Source organism: Seriola aureovittata, chromosome 7, assembly GCF_021018895.1.
Source record: "Seriola aureovittata isolate HTS-2021-v1 ecotype China chromosome 7, ASM2101889v1, whole genome shotgun sequence".
Taxonomy (NCBI): domain Eukaryota; kingdom Metazoa; phylum Chordata; class Actinopteri; order Carangiformes; family Carangidae; genus Seriola; species Seriola aureovittata.
In genome coordinates, this window is record NC_079370.1 from 29,099,363 (window position 1) to 29,118,164 (window position 18,802).

The 18,802-nt window shown below is 40.1% G+C and overlaps 1 protein-coding gene across 1 annotated transcript in view; it reads right to left on the reverse strand.

The window, feature by feature from the left end:
* Positions 1-9,441: 9,441 nt before the first annotated feature.
* hace1 (HECT domain and ankyrin repeat containing E3 ubiquitin protein ligase 1) overlaps positions 9,442-18,802 on the reverse strand; it is a 69,995-nt gene continuing 60,634 nt past the window's right edge. The window contains exons 21-24 of the mRNA XM_056380890.1: positions 16,319-16,417; positions 15,011-15,081; positions 14,816-14,929; positions 9,442-12,793 (exon numbers count right to left, since the gene is read on the reverse strand). Of these exons, the coding sequence (XP_056236865.1) occupies positions 12,691-12,793; positions 14,816-14,929; positions 15,011-15,081; positions 16,319-16,417 (387 nt within the window). The 3' untranslated portion in view covers positions 9,442-12,690. The remainder of the gene's footprint in view (positions 12,794-14,815; positions 14,930-15,010; positions 15,082-16,318; positions 16,418-18,802) is intronic.

An 18,802-nucleotide genomic window follows, 5' to 3' on the forward strand; every position in this document is an offset into this window, starting at 1 on the left:
AGCACCGTGCTGGAAAGGTAACAGCTGTGTTTGCAGTGTCTGTGCTCTGAAAGACATCACAGCTCATAAAATAATAATAATGATTATGATAATAATAATTAATTTTCTATTCCCTTGTCTACAGAGTGGACATGCAGCAAACAAACCCAGTACTGCTACTGGTCAGTAGTCAGACCCTCCAGGATTTCACAGGTTTTTTTGGGGGATTGTTGCGGGCTAAAACACCTGATTTCACAGCAGCTTTTCTTAAAAGTTGCGATGCATGTTGCAAAGTTTTTATTTTTTTTTTTTTTTTTGCAATGAAACTGCAAGAGACAATAAAACTGCAAAAACTTGTCGCCATCTTTTTTTGTATAATTCATTAAAAATTGAAGGCAACTTGTACCAGTGAGAATAAATCCAGTGCAGTGCAGGTGGTGACCCTGTTTTTCCAAATCTTATAGGAGAAAAAAACAAGCAACTATGCTCCTCTGCTCTGTCTTAATCACAGGAAGAGCTGATCTTTATAGTAATCTCATGAATTTATGAATTCTTAACGTAGAGCCCCCACTCTCCACTCCATGATCTCTGTCTATGAAACAGTTTCATCAGTGAATGAAAAAAGGATGTTTTCTGTCTTTTCATCTTTACAGATTAATGATTTGATTCACTGAGTAGCTCAGAGACTACTGGAAGTGTTGTGCATGAACGGCGTTCATTGAACGCGTTGATATCTTTAATGAACGCTTAACAGAACAAGTTTAGCAGCGTTCACCCCAGCAGTGTGAATGTCGCTCACATTTAACGATAGTTTTAGCTCATGTTTTATGTCAGTTTTACAGCACGCCGCATAATGTCTCCATAAACATGGCCCAGCAGTACAGATGGTGCAGATGGTACAGACGCATCTACTACTGCTGAAGCTAGTTTGAGCATTTGAAGCAGTTTTATGAACAAACAAGGGAAGACTCAGATGGATTATATTTATATATTTATATTTATTTTATATTTATTTTAAATGTAACTCATGTCTGTGATTCTTCAGTGGTATAAAATAATTAATTTAGTTTGGGAGTGGCAATGATGGAGCTGGTGATGGATTGGTAGAAGAAGGTTCTATTGAAAAAGAATATCGGCCTTATATATTTTTAAAAAAAAGAACAAATGAACGAGAACTAGTTCATTTTCGCAAAGTTCATGAGTATTGGTTTAATTTGCGACATTGTGGAGGGATTGCCTTGTCTTATCTGTGACACAGATGTATTAATTTTTGGTTTCCATTATAAAACTTGGTGAAAAGATTTCAGTTTGTGTGTTATTACTTTCTCGCAGTTTTCTGCACATTTTAACAACACCACGATAATACTGATAACGGTGATAATTTTGGTCACTATAATTGTGCCCTCAACCTGCAACACATCCGCTGTTAATCAGAATATTAATTTTAACCTGATCTGCAGAGTAACTGCAGTGGCTGCAGATATAACTGCAATCCGTGCATCACTATTGTGCAGACAAAATAAGGACGATATTCTATCACTTTCTCTCAGAGTGATCATTCTACAAGTAAATATAGTTAACATGTAGTCTGGGCAACATTTCAGTCACTATTTCAAACCTGTTCCATTGTCTGACAACAGAAACTGAAAAATATGTCAATGAGAACAGCTTTATTGTGAATTCAGCTGTGTTAAGATATGAAAGTACAGAGAGTAGAGAAAAGCAAACAGCCAAAGGGCTGAAATCAGCTGACACGGTTCCAGTTTTCCGTTCTAAATTTCACACATTTATCATAGATGGTCCAGCCATATTCCAGGTTTTGACCTAGTCATGTTTGAAGTTTAGCAGTTTTTTGTGATGAAAAACATGAGTTACAGTTACCTTTTCTCAAACAGACACCCCAGTACTGACCCGGTTTCGAATCCTAAAGAAAGATCAAAATGTCTGCTTAACTTCTTAAGCAAGCTTTGTATGTAGTGCATTCTGATACAAATACTCCGAGCATATGGTTGGACAGTGGTAATTTCATGAAAGATGTTCAATGTTTGGTCAAAAGATGACAGGAGAGCAAGCGTGACCACTGGTTTGGATATGTTCAAAGAAACTTCTGACCTTCTATTTCAGCTGCGCTCATTGTCCTACTGATCCACTGTGTCCTGAGACACCTGAAAAAACTTGTTCCAGAGAATTTCCTTAGATGAACATCAGTGCTGTTTCCCCTTCCATAGTTGGGTGACCAGACATGGAAGTTGGTGAGATAGCTACCTTTGTTTGTGTTGATAGTGTTGATAGTTCATATGTTACAAACCTAAGAAACCAATCATGTCAACTTGTGGGGAAGGAGGGCGGGGCTAAATAAACCTGAAACCTTGTCAGTACAGAGAAAGAGAGTTAGCATTAGCACAACCACTAACACTTTGTCAGCCACTGCCAGTTACAAGCTAACAAACAACATAAACATATAATAAATGCTAACTACGCTAACAATTCTGATAAGTCTGCTAATCACAGATTGTTCCCCCATGAGTCGCTCTGATTCTGGTCTCAACAGACTCCTCATCTGAGTCTGAATGAGGCTCAAACATGTGGCTGAGTCTCTCTGATGTTTCAGGAAGTAAGAGTATATGAGCTTCAGACCCGTTTTTTTTTTTCTCACTTTTTATGTGTGAAAACCATGTTAAAAGTATAAAAACAGTTTAAATATAAAACAGTTAAAATATAAAACATTCCGTCTCCATCTCAAAAAAAGAAGCTCTCTTCCACCTCCTCTAATACTAACAACAGTGCTTTGTGTTTAGTTTTGAAAGGGATATGCTGCCCTCTGTTGGACAAAACTAACATGTAATACACCTTTTCTGTTTTCATTTAGTCGTTTCAATATAACGCTACTGAGAAAAGTAACAGGCTACTGAGTAATGTGTTACTTCCGACCACACAGCCCGAAAGTTAAATTTTTCAATTTTTCACCTGATCTGCAACCTTTTTTTTCTTTCTTTTTTTCCTGAGAATTTTCAGCTCTAAAATGACAAAGTACTATAGCAGACATAACTGGCATCAGCCGCAAGCCATTAAAGTTCATTGTAAGACAAAAAGACCCTTCTCTCACAAACAGATGAGCTGTTAACATGTCAGAGAGATGCTCAATCAGATCAAGGGTCAAAGGGTCAGCTCCAGTGGATCAACAAATGGACACCAGGCAAACTGGAGAGCATAGGCAAAATCTCCAGTTTGTAACAATAAGACTCTGACTATTGATATTTGTTTGTTTCTTATATAGAAAAGTAACATCAAAAGGAGTGATTATCACTAAGGTGTAAATTCTGGCCTCTCTGTGCCATGCATGAATACACACACACACACACACACACACACTGTTACGGCCGCCACTCTGGCCATTTTTGTTGTTTAATTTCCCTGTCTGCCAGGCTGCCTGCCGAGCTGCCTGCTGCGTCCACCCAGATGCTCCATCCTCTCTGGCCTGATTGGTGCGGTTTGTTTGCAGCCGGCCAATCCCTGCCGCCCAATCAGGAACCCCGGATATAAAACTCCGGCCTGCCTGTCAGTCGAGGCAGCTGACTGTTAGTGGCAGCTCGCCTCTTTGTTGAGAGAACATTTGTATTGTTTGAACTGTAAGATAGCAGAGATTCGTAGCTTGTTAACCAACTGGGTTTTGTGTTGCTTCCCTTTCCCCTGTGAGTCGGGTTGTAACATAAGTGCAGCTGGGTGCCTCTAGTCTTCAGTCATGTCTCGGTTTGACTTGAATAGCTTCCTAGCTTCCCCCTCCCTCACTCTGATTGATAGCTGTCGCAAAGACGAGTTGGCTCAAATAGCAAATCACTTCAGTCTCACGTATTGCAAACCGATTTTGAAAAAGTAACTTAAGGCTCTTGTTGTTGGAAAATTGGTGGAATTGGAGCTTATTGAAGTGCCGGTGCAGATGGAGTCAGCTGTGCTGGAGGACGGCACCCTGGGTGAAGCGGCTGGTAGCCAACCACTTAAGGGTGCTCCTCCTGAGAAGGGTGGTGGTGAAGTATCTTCCCGTGAGGAGGGTGAAACGGCGGAGCGGCCACGGACGCCAGTAACGCTTCCTCGCTATGACCCCCTCTCTCCTATCCTCAGCAGCTCTGGGTCCAAAACGGAGGCTCGGCTAAAAGTCTGCATTGCTCGCCTCCAAATGGAATCCCAAGAGAAAGCTAGAGGCAAGCAGGCTGAACTGCAGTATCAGCTCGGAGTTAAAAAGATGGAGATAGAAGCTGAGAAAGCTATCCGGCTGCGTCAGCTGGAGCTTGAGTCTCAGAGGTTGGCTCAGATGCCGGGTGCCACTTACGGTCCGGCAAGTAAGACAGGTGCATTTGATGTCAGTAAAAATGTTGTTTTGGTGCCCACGTTCCGTGGGACTGAGGTTGATTCCTATTTTGGCGCGTTTGAGCGCATTGCAAAAGCCTTGCAGTGGCCACCTGAAGTTTGGGCTCTTTTGCTCCAGTGTAAAATTCATGGGAAAGCTCAAGAAGATGTAGCTGCGCTACCTGTTGAAGACAGTCTGACATATGACTTTGTAAAGGCTGCTATATTGCGTGCCTATGAACTGGTCCCTGAAGCTTACAGACAGAAATTTAGAAAGATAGTTGTGCCCAGTATGTACCGATCGCATGTTTTGTCTGTAGCACATGAAAGTCGCTGGTCCGGACACCTAGGTGTTACAAAAACCTACCAGCTTATCCTCAAACATTTCTTCTGGCCTGGGTTAAAATCAGATGTAGCCAAATACTGCCACTCCTGCCACATCTGCCAAATTGCCGGAAAGCCTTATCAAAGCATTCCTCCCGCTCCTTTGCATCCCATACCTGCCATAGGAGAGCCATTTGAACGTATAATAATACACTGTGTCGGACCACTTCCCAGAACCAAGAATGGTAATCAGTATCTACTTACCGTCATGTGTGCTGCCACCCGTTTTCCCGAAGCACTTCCGATGCGTAAAATCACTGCCAGTTCTGTTGTCAAAGCCCTAACCAGATTCTTTTCCACATTCTGCCTTCCCCGTGTAATCCAGACGGACCAGGGCACAAATTTCAAGTCCAACTTGTTCAAACAGGTGTTGGAAACGTTGAATGTGCAGCACGCTGTTTCCAGTCCTTATCATCCTGAGTCCCAGGGGGCTTTAGAGCCCTGGCATCAGACGTTAAAGTCGATGCTCCGTAAGTATTGTCTGGAAACTGCTAAAAGCTGGGATGAGGGAATTCCTTTTGTGGTGTTTGCGGCCCGTGAAGCCGTGCAGGAATCCCTCGGTTTTAGTCCTGCTGCACTCGTTTTTGGTCACACGCCCCGCGGTCCATTGAAGTCTCTGCAGGAAAAGTTTCTGTCGTCTGCCTCATCTCCACAGATGAATGTGTTAGACTATGTCAGTAAATTTCGTGAGCGTTTGCACCGTGCCCACACGTTTGCTAGAGAGTTTTTGTCTTCCTCACAAACTGTGATGAAGCGTCGTTTTGACCGCTCCGCTGTTCCCCGACAGTTCCAGGTGGGTGATAAGGTTTTGGCGTTACTGCCAATTCCTGGCTCCGCACTCTCGGCCAAGTTCTCCGGTCCGCATGACATCCGTGAGCGTCTCAGCGACACGGATTATGTTATTTGTACTCCCGAGAGAAGACGCAAAAACCGTGTTTGTCACATAAATATGTTAAAGCGGTATCACTCCAGAGAGGCTCCCCGCGATAGTCCCAAAGTGTCCGAATCCGCACAGCCGTCTGTTGCTCCCCGTAGCTGCGCGCTAATTGTGTCAGAGGCCCACGATCTGCCCGATGATGTGACGGTGCGTTCCTCCTCACATCAAAGTGCTCGACTCTCAAACTCTGAAATGTTGAAAGTGTTGCCATCTCAGTTGTCTCACCTGTCACCTGAGCATCACTGTTTTAATCAATCACTTTACTTGTCTTTTCAGTGATGTTCCATCCCGTATCACGGTCGCTCAGCATGACATTGATGTTAACAATGCTCGACCAATCAAACAACATCCGTATCGAGTAAACCCCACTAAACGAGAGTTGATGAAAAGGGAGGCTGAGTATCTTCTTCATCACGGGTTAGCCATACACAGCTCCAGCCCCTGGAGTTCCCCGTGCCTCCTTTAAGGTAAACCTGATGGTTCACCCCGTTTTATCACAGATTTCCGCAAAGTGAATGCAGTTACCGTCCCCGACTCCTATCCCCTGCCTAGGATGGAGGACTGCTTAGATAATTTGGGTACAGCCAAGTTTGTGAGCAAGTTAGATCTCCTCAAAGGCTATTGGCAAGTGCCATTAACCGAGCGTGCATCCCAAATTTCTGCTTTTGTAACTCCTGACTATTTCCTGCAATATTCCTGTTATGGCTTTTGGTACGCTCCAGCCACCTTCCAGCATCTTGTAAACTCCGTTCTGGCTGGTGTGGCAAACTGTAATGCGTATTTGGATGATCTGATTGTGTATACCACCACTTGGGAGGAACACATTCAGATCTTGGAGCAGGTATTCGCTCGCCTTGCAGGTGCGTCACTCACTGTCAACTTAGCTAAATGTGAATTTGGAAAGGCAACAGTCACGTACTTGGGGAGGCAGGTGGGGCAGGGACAGGTGCGGCCGGTGGAAGCGAAGGTTTCTGCCATCTCAGAATTCCCTGTGCCCTTCACAAGGAGAGCTCTGCACCGGTTTCTAGGCATGGCCGGTTATTACCGCAGCTTTTGCCGCAACTTCTCCACCGTGGCCCATCCGTTAACCAACCTGCTCAGCCCAAAGATTGATTTTGTGTGGTCTCCAGAATGTCAACATGCCTTTGATAGTGTAAAATCGCTCCTCTGGCATTCTCCTGTGCTTGCCGCTCTCGCTCTCTCTCGTCCCTTTAAGTTAGAGGTTGATGCCAGCGCCGTTGGGGCCGGCGCTGTGCTGTTGCAAGAAGATGCTGATGGGATAGATCATCCAGTATCTTACTTTTCACACAAGTTCAACAAGCACAAAGTCAACTACTCCACCATTGAGCAGGAAACCCTTGCTTTGCTGTGGGCACTCTTACATTTTGAAGTTTATCTCGGGTCCAGCTCTTTGCCAGTAACAGTGTTTACTGATCATAACCCTCTCACGTTTCTTTCCCGTATGTACAACCACAACCAGCGCCTGATGCGGTGGGCCCTGCTCATGCAGGACTATAACATACAAATCCAACACAAAAAGGGGTCAGAAAATGTTTTGGCTGATGCGCTGTCCAGGTTGTAAGTATAGTTTCAAGAGTGTATATATTGATGTAGGTATTGACATTATGTTGGGTATGGGAAGCTGGACATAATGTCAATTTAAAACCTGTGGGTTTAATCTTAAGGGGGGGGAGTGTTACGGCCGCCACTCTGGCCATTTTTGTCACACACACACACACACACACACACACACACACACACACCAACCAACCTACCTTATCTGTCCCTCTCTAGATAAGAGTCATAAACTACAATCCATATTCCAATCATGGGTAGTGACCAGCAGAACACTCTTCACTGACACAGATCTGACGAAGAATATAAAATGAAATATCTAACTGCTCTGTAACCCATGTGATTCTTCTATGTAATAAGTCAATCCCCAGATCTCTATCCTCTAGAATGGTTGAAATGTAACATGTAGACTCTAAGACAAAATCTTTCATTGGACTGTACTGTCAGCATCCTTCACACAAGGTAACAGACAGTACATGACATCCAGAATGTCTTTATTATGACTAATATAGTCAAACAAATACTGTGTAATCCACATTTATAGAATATTAGCTTCAGGAAATGTTGCTTATGTTGTTTGATCTTGTATTATGATTAGTTCCAGGTTTGGAAAGATGTTATATGAAATACACATTTGTTATGTTCCTGTCTGTCATTATTAGTGCCATTAGGTTTATATGTTGTTTCATTTAATGTTTTATGGTCATGGTGGAAAACGGATGTGTGAGTTTATAGGTAAACTGTAGAATTAAACTACTCAAAAGTTCTGTGGAAACTTACTCTCTTCTCCAAGTTGAAACAAAGGAGAAGACAGGTGATGCCCCTGAAACATGTGTCAGCCCCCAGGGGATAAAACAGTGATCATTTCACATATATAGTCATCTGCTATTAACAACAGCTTTTAGCCAAAGCTCTTAGTCATTGCTTTTTGCCATTTTATATTGTCTCATTTTGTCTGCATCCTTTGTGCATGTAGACAAAAAAAATGTTACTTGGCGCATGTGCCACAGAAAGAACAATCTTTTGTTCTTATAAGCTAGGTCAAAACCAACTGATCCAAAATAACAGAAGTGCTTCAGAGTAATTTTGTAACTTTTAATTATCATCACGTTTTCCTTTTTGAAGATTTTTGATAGTTTTAGTGTCATCTGGCGAACACCAGTGTTCTCCAAAGTCCAGCCCAACTCACAGTAGGCTGGTCTTAACATTCTGCTCATGATTAGGTTGATGTCGGAATTTAACAATATTATATCATCAAATCTCATTTGTAGACGTGGTGATCCTTAGCTGTATAGCCATAATATATTCTCTCCCACCATTGCCAACTCATCACACAGTTAATTTTATTACTTTCATCTTGATGATTATTAAACATTGCATTTTCTTTGTAGTTCGTAGTTTAGTTAATACATTTCTTTATTTACACTCTGCCGTTGTCCTAATGAGATCCATTGAATGGAGAAGTCATGGCTTCCGATATGAGATTGATAACATTAGTCAATTCATTGTTGTCCTCCCTGAGGACTGGTGCAAAGCTACAGTACAGTACAGCACCCTGAATATAATGTATATTTAACATTTCAGTTTGTGAACCATAAAACATTTCAAAGAGATGTAAATCAACCCACATTAAGTCAGGTAGATGGTTTTTCAAGGAAAAAAATTTAATTGGTAATTACAGTTTGATATTAAGTATAGTAGTGTTCAGTTGCTAATAAGATATTATATATTATTATGGTATTTTTTGCTTCCATAGCTACTTCATTCTTTACTCAGTCACCTTTTAGCGGTTTTAACAGTATTCTAAAAGGTTTTCTGGCCTTACAGAGAATCAGTATTTCTGTTACAAGGTTCTGGTTTAACTTGCAGTTGATGGTGTTGTCTGGAGTGGTATCAATACTGGTCTGACACTGTAAAAGGGTGAGAAGCAAGGCAGAGGTTGCAGACAGTGTAATGTGCTGTCAGGACAGAGCTGCAGCAGATGTTGGACTCCCTAAACAGTGGTTAGGGGCCATTTAGCAGCAGTAGACCTGCTGTTCTAAACTGGTGACCCAACACAGCACTCACACTGTGGCCACATATGTCTATCCAGACAAACACACAGCTATATTACACACACACCAAAGAGCTGCACATCAGCTGCTTGTACGTTCTCCTCACTCTCCCTTTTTCATCCCTGCACAATCATGATCACCTTGTTTGTCAAAACAAATTTTATTGGATAAAATCTTAAAGCACAACATTTATTTATGGTAAACTACATAATTTGACACTGAAGAAATTTACAGAAGTACAGTATGTATTAATGCTCCATTTTCAATGAACAACTATCTGTTCACCAAAGATTTTAAATGAGGCATTCAAACCAACACTGCTCAATAACAGTATTGTACATATTAAATGTATACTCCCTTTACAAACTGAAAGAAGGAAAACTAAGCTAGCAAATACATTCATGACATAATTAAAACACATTTTCAGCATCGTTGTGTTGGCAAAATACAAATTAAAGAATGTATTTAAACAGTTCCAGCTTTTATTTTTTGGCACTGCATGCCAAACATTTGTAGATATGTTGTATAGTTCCTCGTAAAAGACAAAGCTATCACTTGTTATCCACAAAATACAAATACAGATGACAGCAAAATACTGACTTTAAATGACAAAGAATCCACAATAAAACACATGACACATGCATTTTATAATACAGGGATGGAGGGGAGTGTTCAGGCAGCAATGTAGACAAATGGTAGACACCTTGGCCATACAGTATCTCCAATACCAACAACAATGTTAAATACAGTCTACAGTTTATCCTTGACAGACACACATTTTCGATCACAGCTCGATAAGTACAGTCTTAGATAAACTGAAGTCAAACTGAAATTAAACTTATTAAGAAATCAATTAATATTTATCCATGGCATTTATTTTAATATGTTTACTTATGTGGTCAAATTTCTAATTACCCAAAAGAAAAAGGTTTTCACCTTTTTTTCCTGCAGTGACAGCACCCCCCTTTATTTGTACTCTCCAGTCTGCATCAATTTTTACCAACTGACAATGTCTGTATTGTATTTTGATTGGTGCAATATCATGGTTGGTGGGCGCAGAACCATAGTCCGAATTTAAGAAATACTACGGTTATGAATCCACCACCCAAAATCACACAACATATATTTTACATAAATTTATTTACATGATGGTCTAAATGCTGTTTTAAACTGTTCTTCAAACACACAGTACTGGAATTCTGATGGGGATATACTGAATCCTTTGCTTTGTCTGGAACCAACCAGCAAAGTACCCATCCTGTGTTAGTTTGTTTTAATTGAGCCCCCCCCCCAAAAAAAACAAAAAAAAAAAAAAACAAAACAAAAAAAAAACAAAACAAAAAAAAAAACACATGACCTCAAGTGTCCTTAACCCTTGCTATGGCCCTGGGAGGGTACTAAAATAGTTTATATCACTTCAAGCCCAGCAGTTTAAAGGTCAGTTTTGCTCTCTGGTCTGGTCATTTGCTGTCACCACATCTGGACCCATGAGAGAGACAGCTAACGCTGGATTAACACCCTCGCTTATATAATGCTGGACAAACACAGGAGTAAGTGTGCATGAGCTGCCACTGACTCAGCAGGAATGAATAATCAGACATTCCTGCTGAGCAAGTGAATAAATGGTAACACGTAGTAGGAATCAGTGGTACAGTTATCAAGCTAGGATAACTATAAACTATTATATAAACTTATAAACTAGGCTGACTAGTTTTGAGCCTTCCCAAATGTTGCATGTAGTCAAGGCAAAGACTGCTTAAACGCGTTTCGACCAAAAAGTACCTGGAACTTTCTTCATGAAATAAAAGGTTCCTGTGGTCCATTGTTGTCTGTGTTTCCTCCGCAGCCTACTTGACATTACATTATGCAAAGCACTTTGAGGACATAACATGAATGAAAATACGGGACAAATTGTGTCCCGTATATATTCAATTCAGGACGCAGCATTTTATTTTCAAATAGGTACAGGACGATCCCATACTATATGCTCCGGTTATTGTGGTCCTGTTTCAGTTTTTTCACCTTCTCCCAGACCTGTTTGGCTGTGTGGAAAATGCGTTTGCTTGCTTGGTGTTTACTTGCTCTGCAAACTTTTAAACATGGCTGGTGAAATAAAATACAGCGAGTCCTCGACCAGTCAGAAATGTTCAGCACTGCAGACCACACCCCCCAAAGTTCTTGAACCTTAGGAAAGTACTACCCTCTGACCAGGGACTTTTTATGGGTGGATCAGTTATCCTGGAACTAAATTTAGACCATGGTTCCTGCAGTCGAAACGCACATAGTTCCTCAAAAAGTTCCTGGGGAAAGTTCCTGCGGTGGAAACACGGCTGTTGTCACTAATGGTAGAAGGCTAACTTGATGTGGACTTTTAATTCATAGGGAAATACGGAAGCCCTGAGAGGCAAGAAAAATCAGTAAACCAACTTGCTTTCTCTCCTGTGTTTATGACTTCAGAGCAGATGTAAAAAAAGGTTTTGCCAAGATAATCTTTCCAAAGTTCCTTAATTTTTTGTCATCTGGAAAGTAGGTAAGAAAGAATTTTTTTTTGCTAACTAAAAGCATTCATGTTTCTACATGATTTTCAATTTATCAATGATCTCCATCATATTTTAATATTGGAGCATCTGAGAAGTTTCTTTTGTTCTGTTAAACAAAATAAAAGGACTGTTAAAATTGGCTGTTAAAATAAATGAAAATTGGGGCATCAAGTGGCGCAGTGGGTTGAGCAGGCGCCCCACAGTCCTCGCTGCAGTCGGCCCCAGTTCGAATCCCGCATCGGACAGCCCTTTACTGCAGCCCTTCCCGCTCTCTGTCTCCCCATTTCTTGTCTCTGTCTACTGTGCATCATAAAGGTATAAAAAGCCCCCCCCCAAAAAAGATAATAAAATAAATTAAAATTTCAAACTTAAAATTGAGGCAAAAACTAAATTGTTCGATTTAACCATCGTGCTGGTACGTCGGCCTGATGCGGGCCCTTTAAAGAAATCTGCACCGCGAAACATGTGATAAGAATATGATGCACTTTGATTGATTGGATATCTGCTTAAATGGAATAAATATTTGACTATCAGTAAGCTTGCATGAATGTTTTTATTGTGATTATTATCCCGTGTGCTTTAAATTAGAGGGTTTTTTGGGTTGGTTTTTTTTGCTTAAATAAATGTATGCATGAAAATAGTCAAATTTAATGATTTGCATAAATTACCAGACACCAGCTTCAATAAAAAAAAAATTGAAGTTCTAACAGAGAGCAGAGACCCAGAACCTCAGTTAAGTCTGTTCTGCCTCTATAGCAGGTCATTAATAAGAATCTGGATTTCCTTTTTGTCTGAAGCAGTGCCTGACTACAAAATTGTCTGTGGAGGAGGGAGTGTTCCATGAGTCTGCAGACCTTCACAGTAGCAGGAACATATTTTACGCCATGGTGTACCCGTAGCTCCCACAATGTAAAGCTACCAGCAGCCGGTCTCTCAGGATCTCCTGACTTGGGTATTCAGGTAGTTTCAGCATGTTGATACTGCAGATAGGAGAGAAAACAAAAAAGGGGTGGGCTGGCACGGTCAACACTGTGTAACATTGTTGTTATGATGGCTAATATCTGGCCAATGTAGGAGTGCTGATATGAATTACCTGATAAACATTCTGCTATGCAGAGATCTCTCCCTTTTTTCAAAAGAGCCATCTGTATACACTGAAGAAACATACTGCCCTCTAGTGCTCAGTAAAATTCATCAACTGTTAAGGCTGTAGAGTGACTAGTGCTGTGTTTGTTTACTCAGTCCTTAATCTTAAACAGAGTTTAGGGAGAGAGCTTAGTTTCTGTAATTCATTGAAAGGGTCCTGCAAATGGAAATGTAATTTCATAAGAGTTGCAGGAAATATGAAGACAGTGTCAATTGGTACAATTGGTGCACTTCCAAATATTTATTTCCAAATAATTACAGTTAAAAAATTATAATTTAAAGTCAGCTAAATATGCAAAAAAAGTTAAATTTGTTTACAGGCTAGCTCATCAAGATTTTAACATTTAATTTAAAGAAGTTCCTCCGACAACTAATTTTTACCAAATTATAATTCCTTTTTTCTTTTCAGAAAAACTACGAAGAAATTATTATTGTAATTACATGGCAAAGACACACAAAGAAAAATATGCAATACCAGCACTTGTAATGGGGAACTGATGGCTGACTATAAGCTACAAGAGTAGCAAGTGATTAGATAGACAGATAGATAGATAGATACTTAATTTATCCCATTGGGGAAATTCATGTGTCCAGTAGCTCATTGGTAATAATAACTAGAAAATTCCTGGAGAAATTTTGACACATACAAGCACACACACATACAAGCACACACACATACAAGCACACACAAATGCACGGTGCTGATTTGCCTTATACATGCTCTCATACTTGACAGTAAAAGGGGTAAGAGTTAATGAGTCCAATTAGCCAATAAGAATCAGCTTTGTCCATTTCTGCCTTGACACTGCATTAGTAGCACCTGCTGAGACCTGAGATCTGCTGCTTGCTATCAGCTTCTGAATTTGTATTGCAGTCTGTGGGAGAGCTACTAAGATGGTTGAACAATTCCTGTAGCACAAAGCCCAAAGTAAATGCAATATGTCTGCTCCTGTATTTTCTGTTGTACTGTCCAGTCTGAACTGTAATCTCTCTCTATGAGCACTAACTGTAAACAGCTTTCTGTGTGTGTGTGTGTGTGTGTGTGTGTGTATGTGTCTGTGTCTGTGTAGCTGTGTTTGTAACCTCTCAAACAACTGCTATTTTTGAACAGAACAGTAACTCCTATCAGAACCATGAGCTGACCATGATTGGCACAAGATCTTTGAGCACAGATTGTCTGGCTTTGGTGTTTCTAGAGCCAAAAATGTGGCCACAGGAGCGAGTTACAAAAAACAGTCACTTCTCCTTTTCTCTGGAAATCAGCTCCTGAATTTGTATTGCAGTCAGTGGGGGATGTGGCGGGAACTCCCATCACTTTTAGGCTCACTATTCAAATTCTGTAAGTCCCTGTGCTTAGCTGGACACTTTCTACGAAAATAGTATGAATTTGTCAACTATCGAGGAGGCCGTGATGTGTGAAGTCTGAAATATGTGGCTGTAAGGACGATTTACACCAAATTTTTTCTAGAGCTTCTCCCACTCTAGCGATGATGTCATCCACTTTAGCTCTGAACATTCTGTGCAATACACACCCATTATAAAGTCTGTAATGGTGTAAAAATTATACAAAACGTAAACTGCAATTTTGTGCAAACTGTAATAGTTGTCAAATTACCAATTTAACCCGAAAGAGTCTCAAGTCTTGTGACCCATTTAACATTTCAACAATTTTTCTGCATTGAAGTATGACGCAGCAGTAAAGCTCCAAAGAGGGCTGGGTTCAGTCAAGACAAGTCAAGGATAATAGAATGAACATGTCAAAGAGTTTAAAACCAAGACCAGGCTTGCATAATACAGGCTTGTATAGAACTCAGTCAATAGAAAGAGAATGCCAGAGAGAGGAATAGGGTAATTACCAGGTACTAGAGGTAGGCAGTAGGTTGGAGGTGTATGGCACTGCAGCGACAGTGAACTTTTGTAAACCACTGCCACCCATCAGGTAAGCAAAGCCACCATGAGGAACCCTGGAACTGATACAGAAAGATACTTTATTACAATAGACATTTACACATTTCTATCTCATTTAAGTGTATAATGTCCAGCAGACAAACCTTCCTGTGACAAACTGAAGCAAAAGAACCCGTTCCTCCTGGGTCAGGCTCTTCACCACCTCCCAGAACCACTGCAAAAAATGCAGAATGATTAGCTGATGGCTAACAGAAAGACAAACAGAATCAGATAAACCAGAGGGTTAGGTTGCTTTGTTTATCCATAAAGAAGTTGGTGCCTAACCTGTGGTAGAGTAAAACAGGTCCTGCAACTGACTATTGTTGGGGTACTATTTCTCCTCAAACAACCATCTTCTTCATCCTCCTCATATTTTTTCCAAGAAAATTAATTACTCTTGAAAGATTTGGTATTTTCTTTCAAGTTGGGAACATTTGATCACTGGTACAGAAACTTTTTTTTTTAACTATGTTCAAAATATAAAATAATGCTCAAACATTCAAAGTGCTGGGAGGAAATTATATATCTACTTCATGCACTTAAAATGAAAATAGGAAACAAAAGCATGACGGAGGATGAAAAACTGGAGTTTTCCAATCCAATATAGACTGGAACCTTGGAATGTAATTAATTAATTAATCAGTTAAAAATTAAGCATTGCAAGCTTGGTTACATGAATTTCCCCTAGTGGCAAAGATCCAACGTGTGGGCAAATCTGATTCTCAAAATACACTGTTGCCCATAAAGTTGGAATAATTTTCTTTTCAGTCACAATCCTCTGTTTATTCCTATTTAAATGCATCAGTTATCACCTTTGACCAGGTGCAATGATTACATTATGTGTCCCAAATACCCAGTTGAAATGAATTCATGCATAACATTTGTTTGGCGCTAAAAAAAATATTTATTATTATTGGAATATTTATTCCAACTTTATGAGCAACAGTGTATATGCATAGGTAAAGACTGAGGAAGAAGAATGCAGGCAACCCTATGTTTTACCTTCTGTAAGATGCTTGCAACAAATACAAATTGTATTGAAAATTAGAAATAGTTTAAAGTTTGATGAGATATTGCATCCCTTATGACATGAATAATTATGCTCTTGTAGTGCAGAACAAGAATTATCCAGGAAAATATCAGTTAACTCTTCTTTACGGTCTGATATTTAAAACATTTATTATAATGGAAAATAATGATACTTATGCTTGTCATTGGTTGTTAAATTTAGCTTTCCTTGCATTCTTTTAAAACTAATCTGTAAATGCAATAAGGTAACAACCTTTGCCTAAGGTTTGGACAATCTAACTGGTAAACATCAACATTTCTAAAAACCCAGATGATTCAAGTGAAACATAATTGTGTGGTCTTTAGGATTCATTCCAAGTCAGGTTCATAGAAGAAGAGTCCACCTGGATGACTGGCTCCTGAGTGTCATAGCCACTGGTGTACTCAGTGTTCCTGCACCAATCCTGCACATCGATCTCTGGCATCCCTGACAGCAGGAGCTCCTACACACACACACACACACACACACACACACACACACACACACACACACACACACACACACACACACACACACACACACACACACACACACACACACACACACACACACAGCTTGAAGACAAACTACAAATTGAGAGACAGATGCTTAAAGAGAAGAAAACAGCTAATAAAACATCAGCTTTACTGGTGGATTGCTTCCTTCAAGTTGGGAGTGAGTTGCTCCCTCCAATAGGGCTGTGCAATATGAAGCTATATATTATATGAAAATAAACTAATGGCTATCGTATTACGCTCTTTTGTTGATTTTGCTCAATCTTATACTGTTTTTCGTCATTTGGACGACTTAACACATCCCTCCTCAATGACCCTGACTTTAACTGTTATATTGAAAGACAGTGGACCTCCTTCCTCAAAATAAATGATTCACCATAACACCATCACTGTTTTGGGAAACTGGCAAAGCCGTATTAAAAGGAAAAATCATCTCATACTCCACAAACAAGAAAAAGAAAGACAATGAACAGGAAATTTACTTGGAAAAGAGATTAATGAACTAGAGAACATCAACGCAAACAATCCTACAATACAGAACCAAAATGATTTCAGAAAATATAAATTACAACTGAATCAACACACAAATAGAAAAACCTAATTCATGCTGCGGCGACTCAGACATGAACATTTTGAATACAACAATAAATCTGGAAAATACCTGGCCAATCAAATCAAGCAAAACAAAGAGAGCACAACGATCTCAATGATTATGAAGTCAGCAGGGAAGAAGAGGAAAGAAACAAGACTTCCAGAGATTTCTATTCTAACCTATACTCATCAAATCAAAAACCAAGCCAAATAAACATTGACACATTCCTAAATACTACTGACCTACCACAACTAACAAATGATCTGATAAATTAATTAGAAAAAACATTTACAATAGAAGAGTTCGTCAATGCACTCAAACTCAATCCCCACAATAAATCATCAGGACCCAATGGCTTCCCTGCTGTGTTCTACAAAAAACAATTTTGGAATATTCTAGACCCCATTTTCATCAGAGTAGCGGATGAAATTAAAGAAAGATCTAAACTTACCACAGCTTCAATATCTCTCTCAGACCCATAAAGATTCCAGCTCCCCATCAAGTCACTGCCCCCAATCACTTATCAATAGGGACACAGAATCATTAGCAAAGCCCTAGTGTCACATATTGAATGAGTCACTCCATCAATCATCCATTCAGACCAAACCGGCTTTACCAAAGGGCGACACTCATCTAACAATCTATGAAGACTGTTTTACTTAATGCACTACACATCTCAAACTAAATCACCGAGAGCCATTGTCTCACTAGACGCAGAAAACCCTTCGTCAAAGTAAATTGGGATTTTCTGTTTTCAACACTTTTGGTGACTTGGGTTTGGTGAATCATTTATTCACTTGGTTAGAGTTCTTTACACATCATCAGTGGCCACAATCACCAGCAATGGACTAATATTGCAATGCTTCACTTTTCACAGGGGTACTAGGCGAGGATGCCCAATCTCTCCATCATTATTCACCATCTTCATTGAACCACTCACAGTATTTATCTGTCAAAACAGAAAGATCATAGGTATCAAACAGAAAAAACCCAGCATAAAATCAGCCTTCATGCAGATGACATTTTACTTTACTTACAAAATCTGCCCTCTTCATTACCGGAAACTATTTATCTCATAAACACTTTTGCTCAATTATGAGACTACACAATCAACTGATTCAAATCCATCATTCTCTCACTCACCCCTGATTGCTGGGATGTGACAGACACCACCACTCTCCTTATGCACTGGTAATATCACATAGTTTGAGTTCAAATTTCTTCCTGGCTGTCCAAGTTAGTCAATCTTAACTTCAAGCCACTTTCCAAAACCATAGAGAACAACCAAGGGCGTAGGTTTGCAAATGTCCCTACCAATATCTGCGCTGAAAATCATTAAATGTAATCATTTTACTATCAAAATCTAGAGGTTGCTTTAAAAGCGTCACAGCTGTAGTCTGCACAGCTTGAAATGGTTTCGCATATACTATTCTGCTAACTTCTAACTAGCTAACTCTACTCCGGCAGCCAGCATCACTGCTCTCTTTCTCTCTCTCTCTCCCTCGCCCGCCACTCACACAACCTATGTACTTATCTGTTCCTCAAAGGAGCTGCTCCACTCCTGTAACAATATTCTGTCTCAAACTTACTGCAGATCTCAGAGATGATAAATCACTGTAATTTTCTCATTTAAATGTTACTGCTACCTCTTAACCTCTTAAGCCCTAGGGATGCTGGGGGTATGCCTCGCATAGACTGACATACCCAAAATGGATCAATAGTTCCACAACCATCAGTTCCA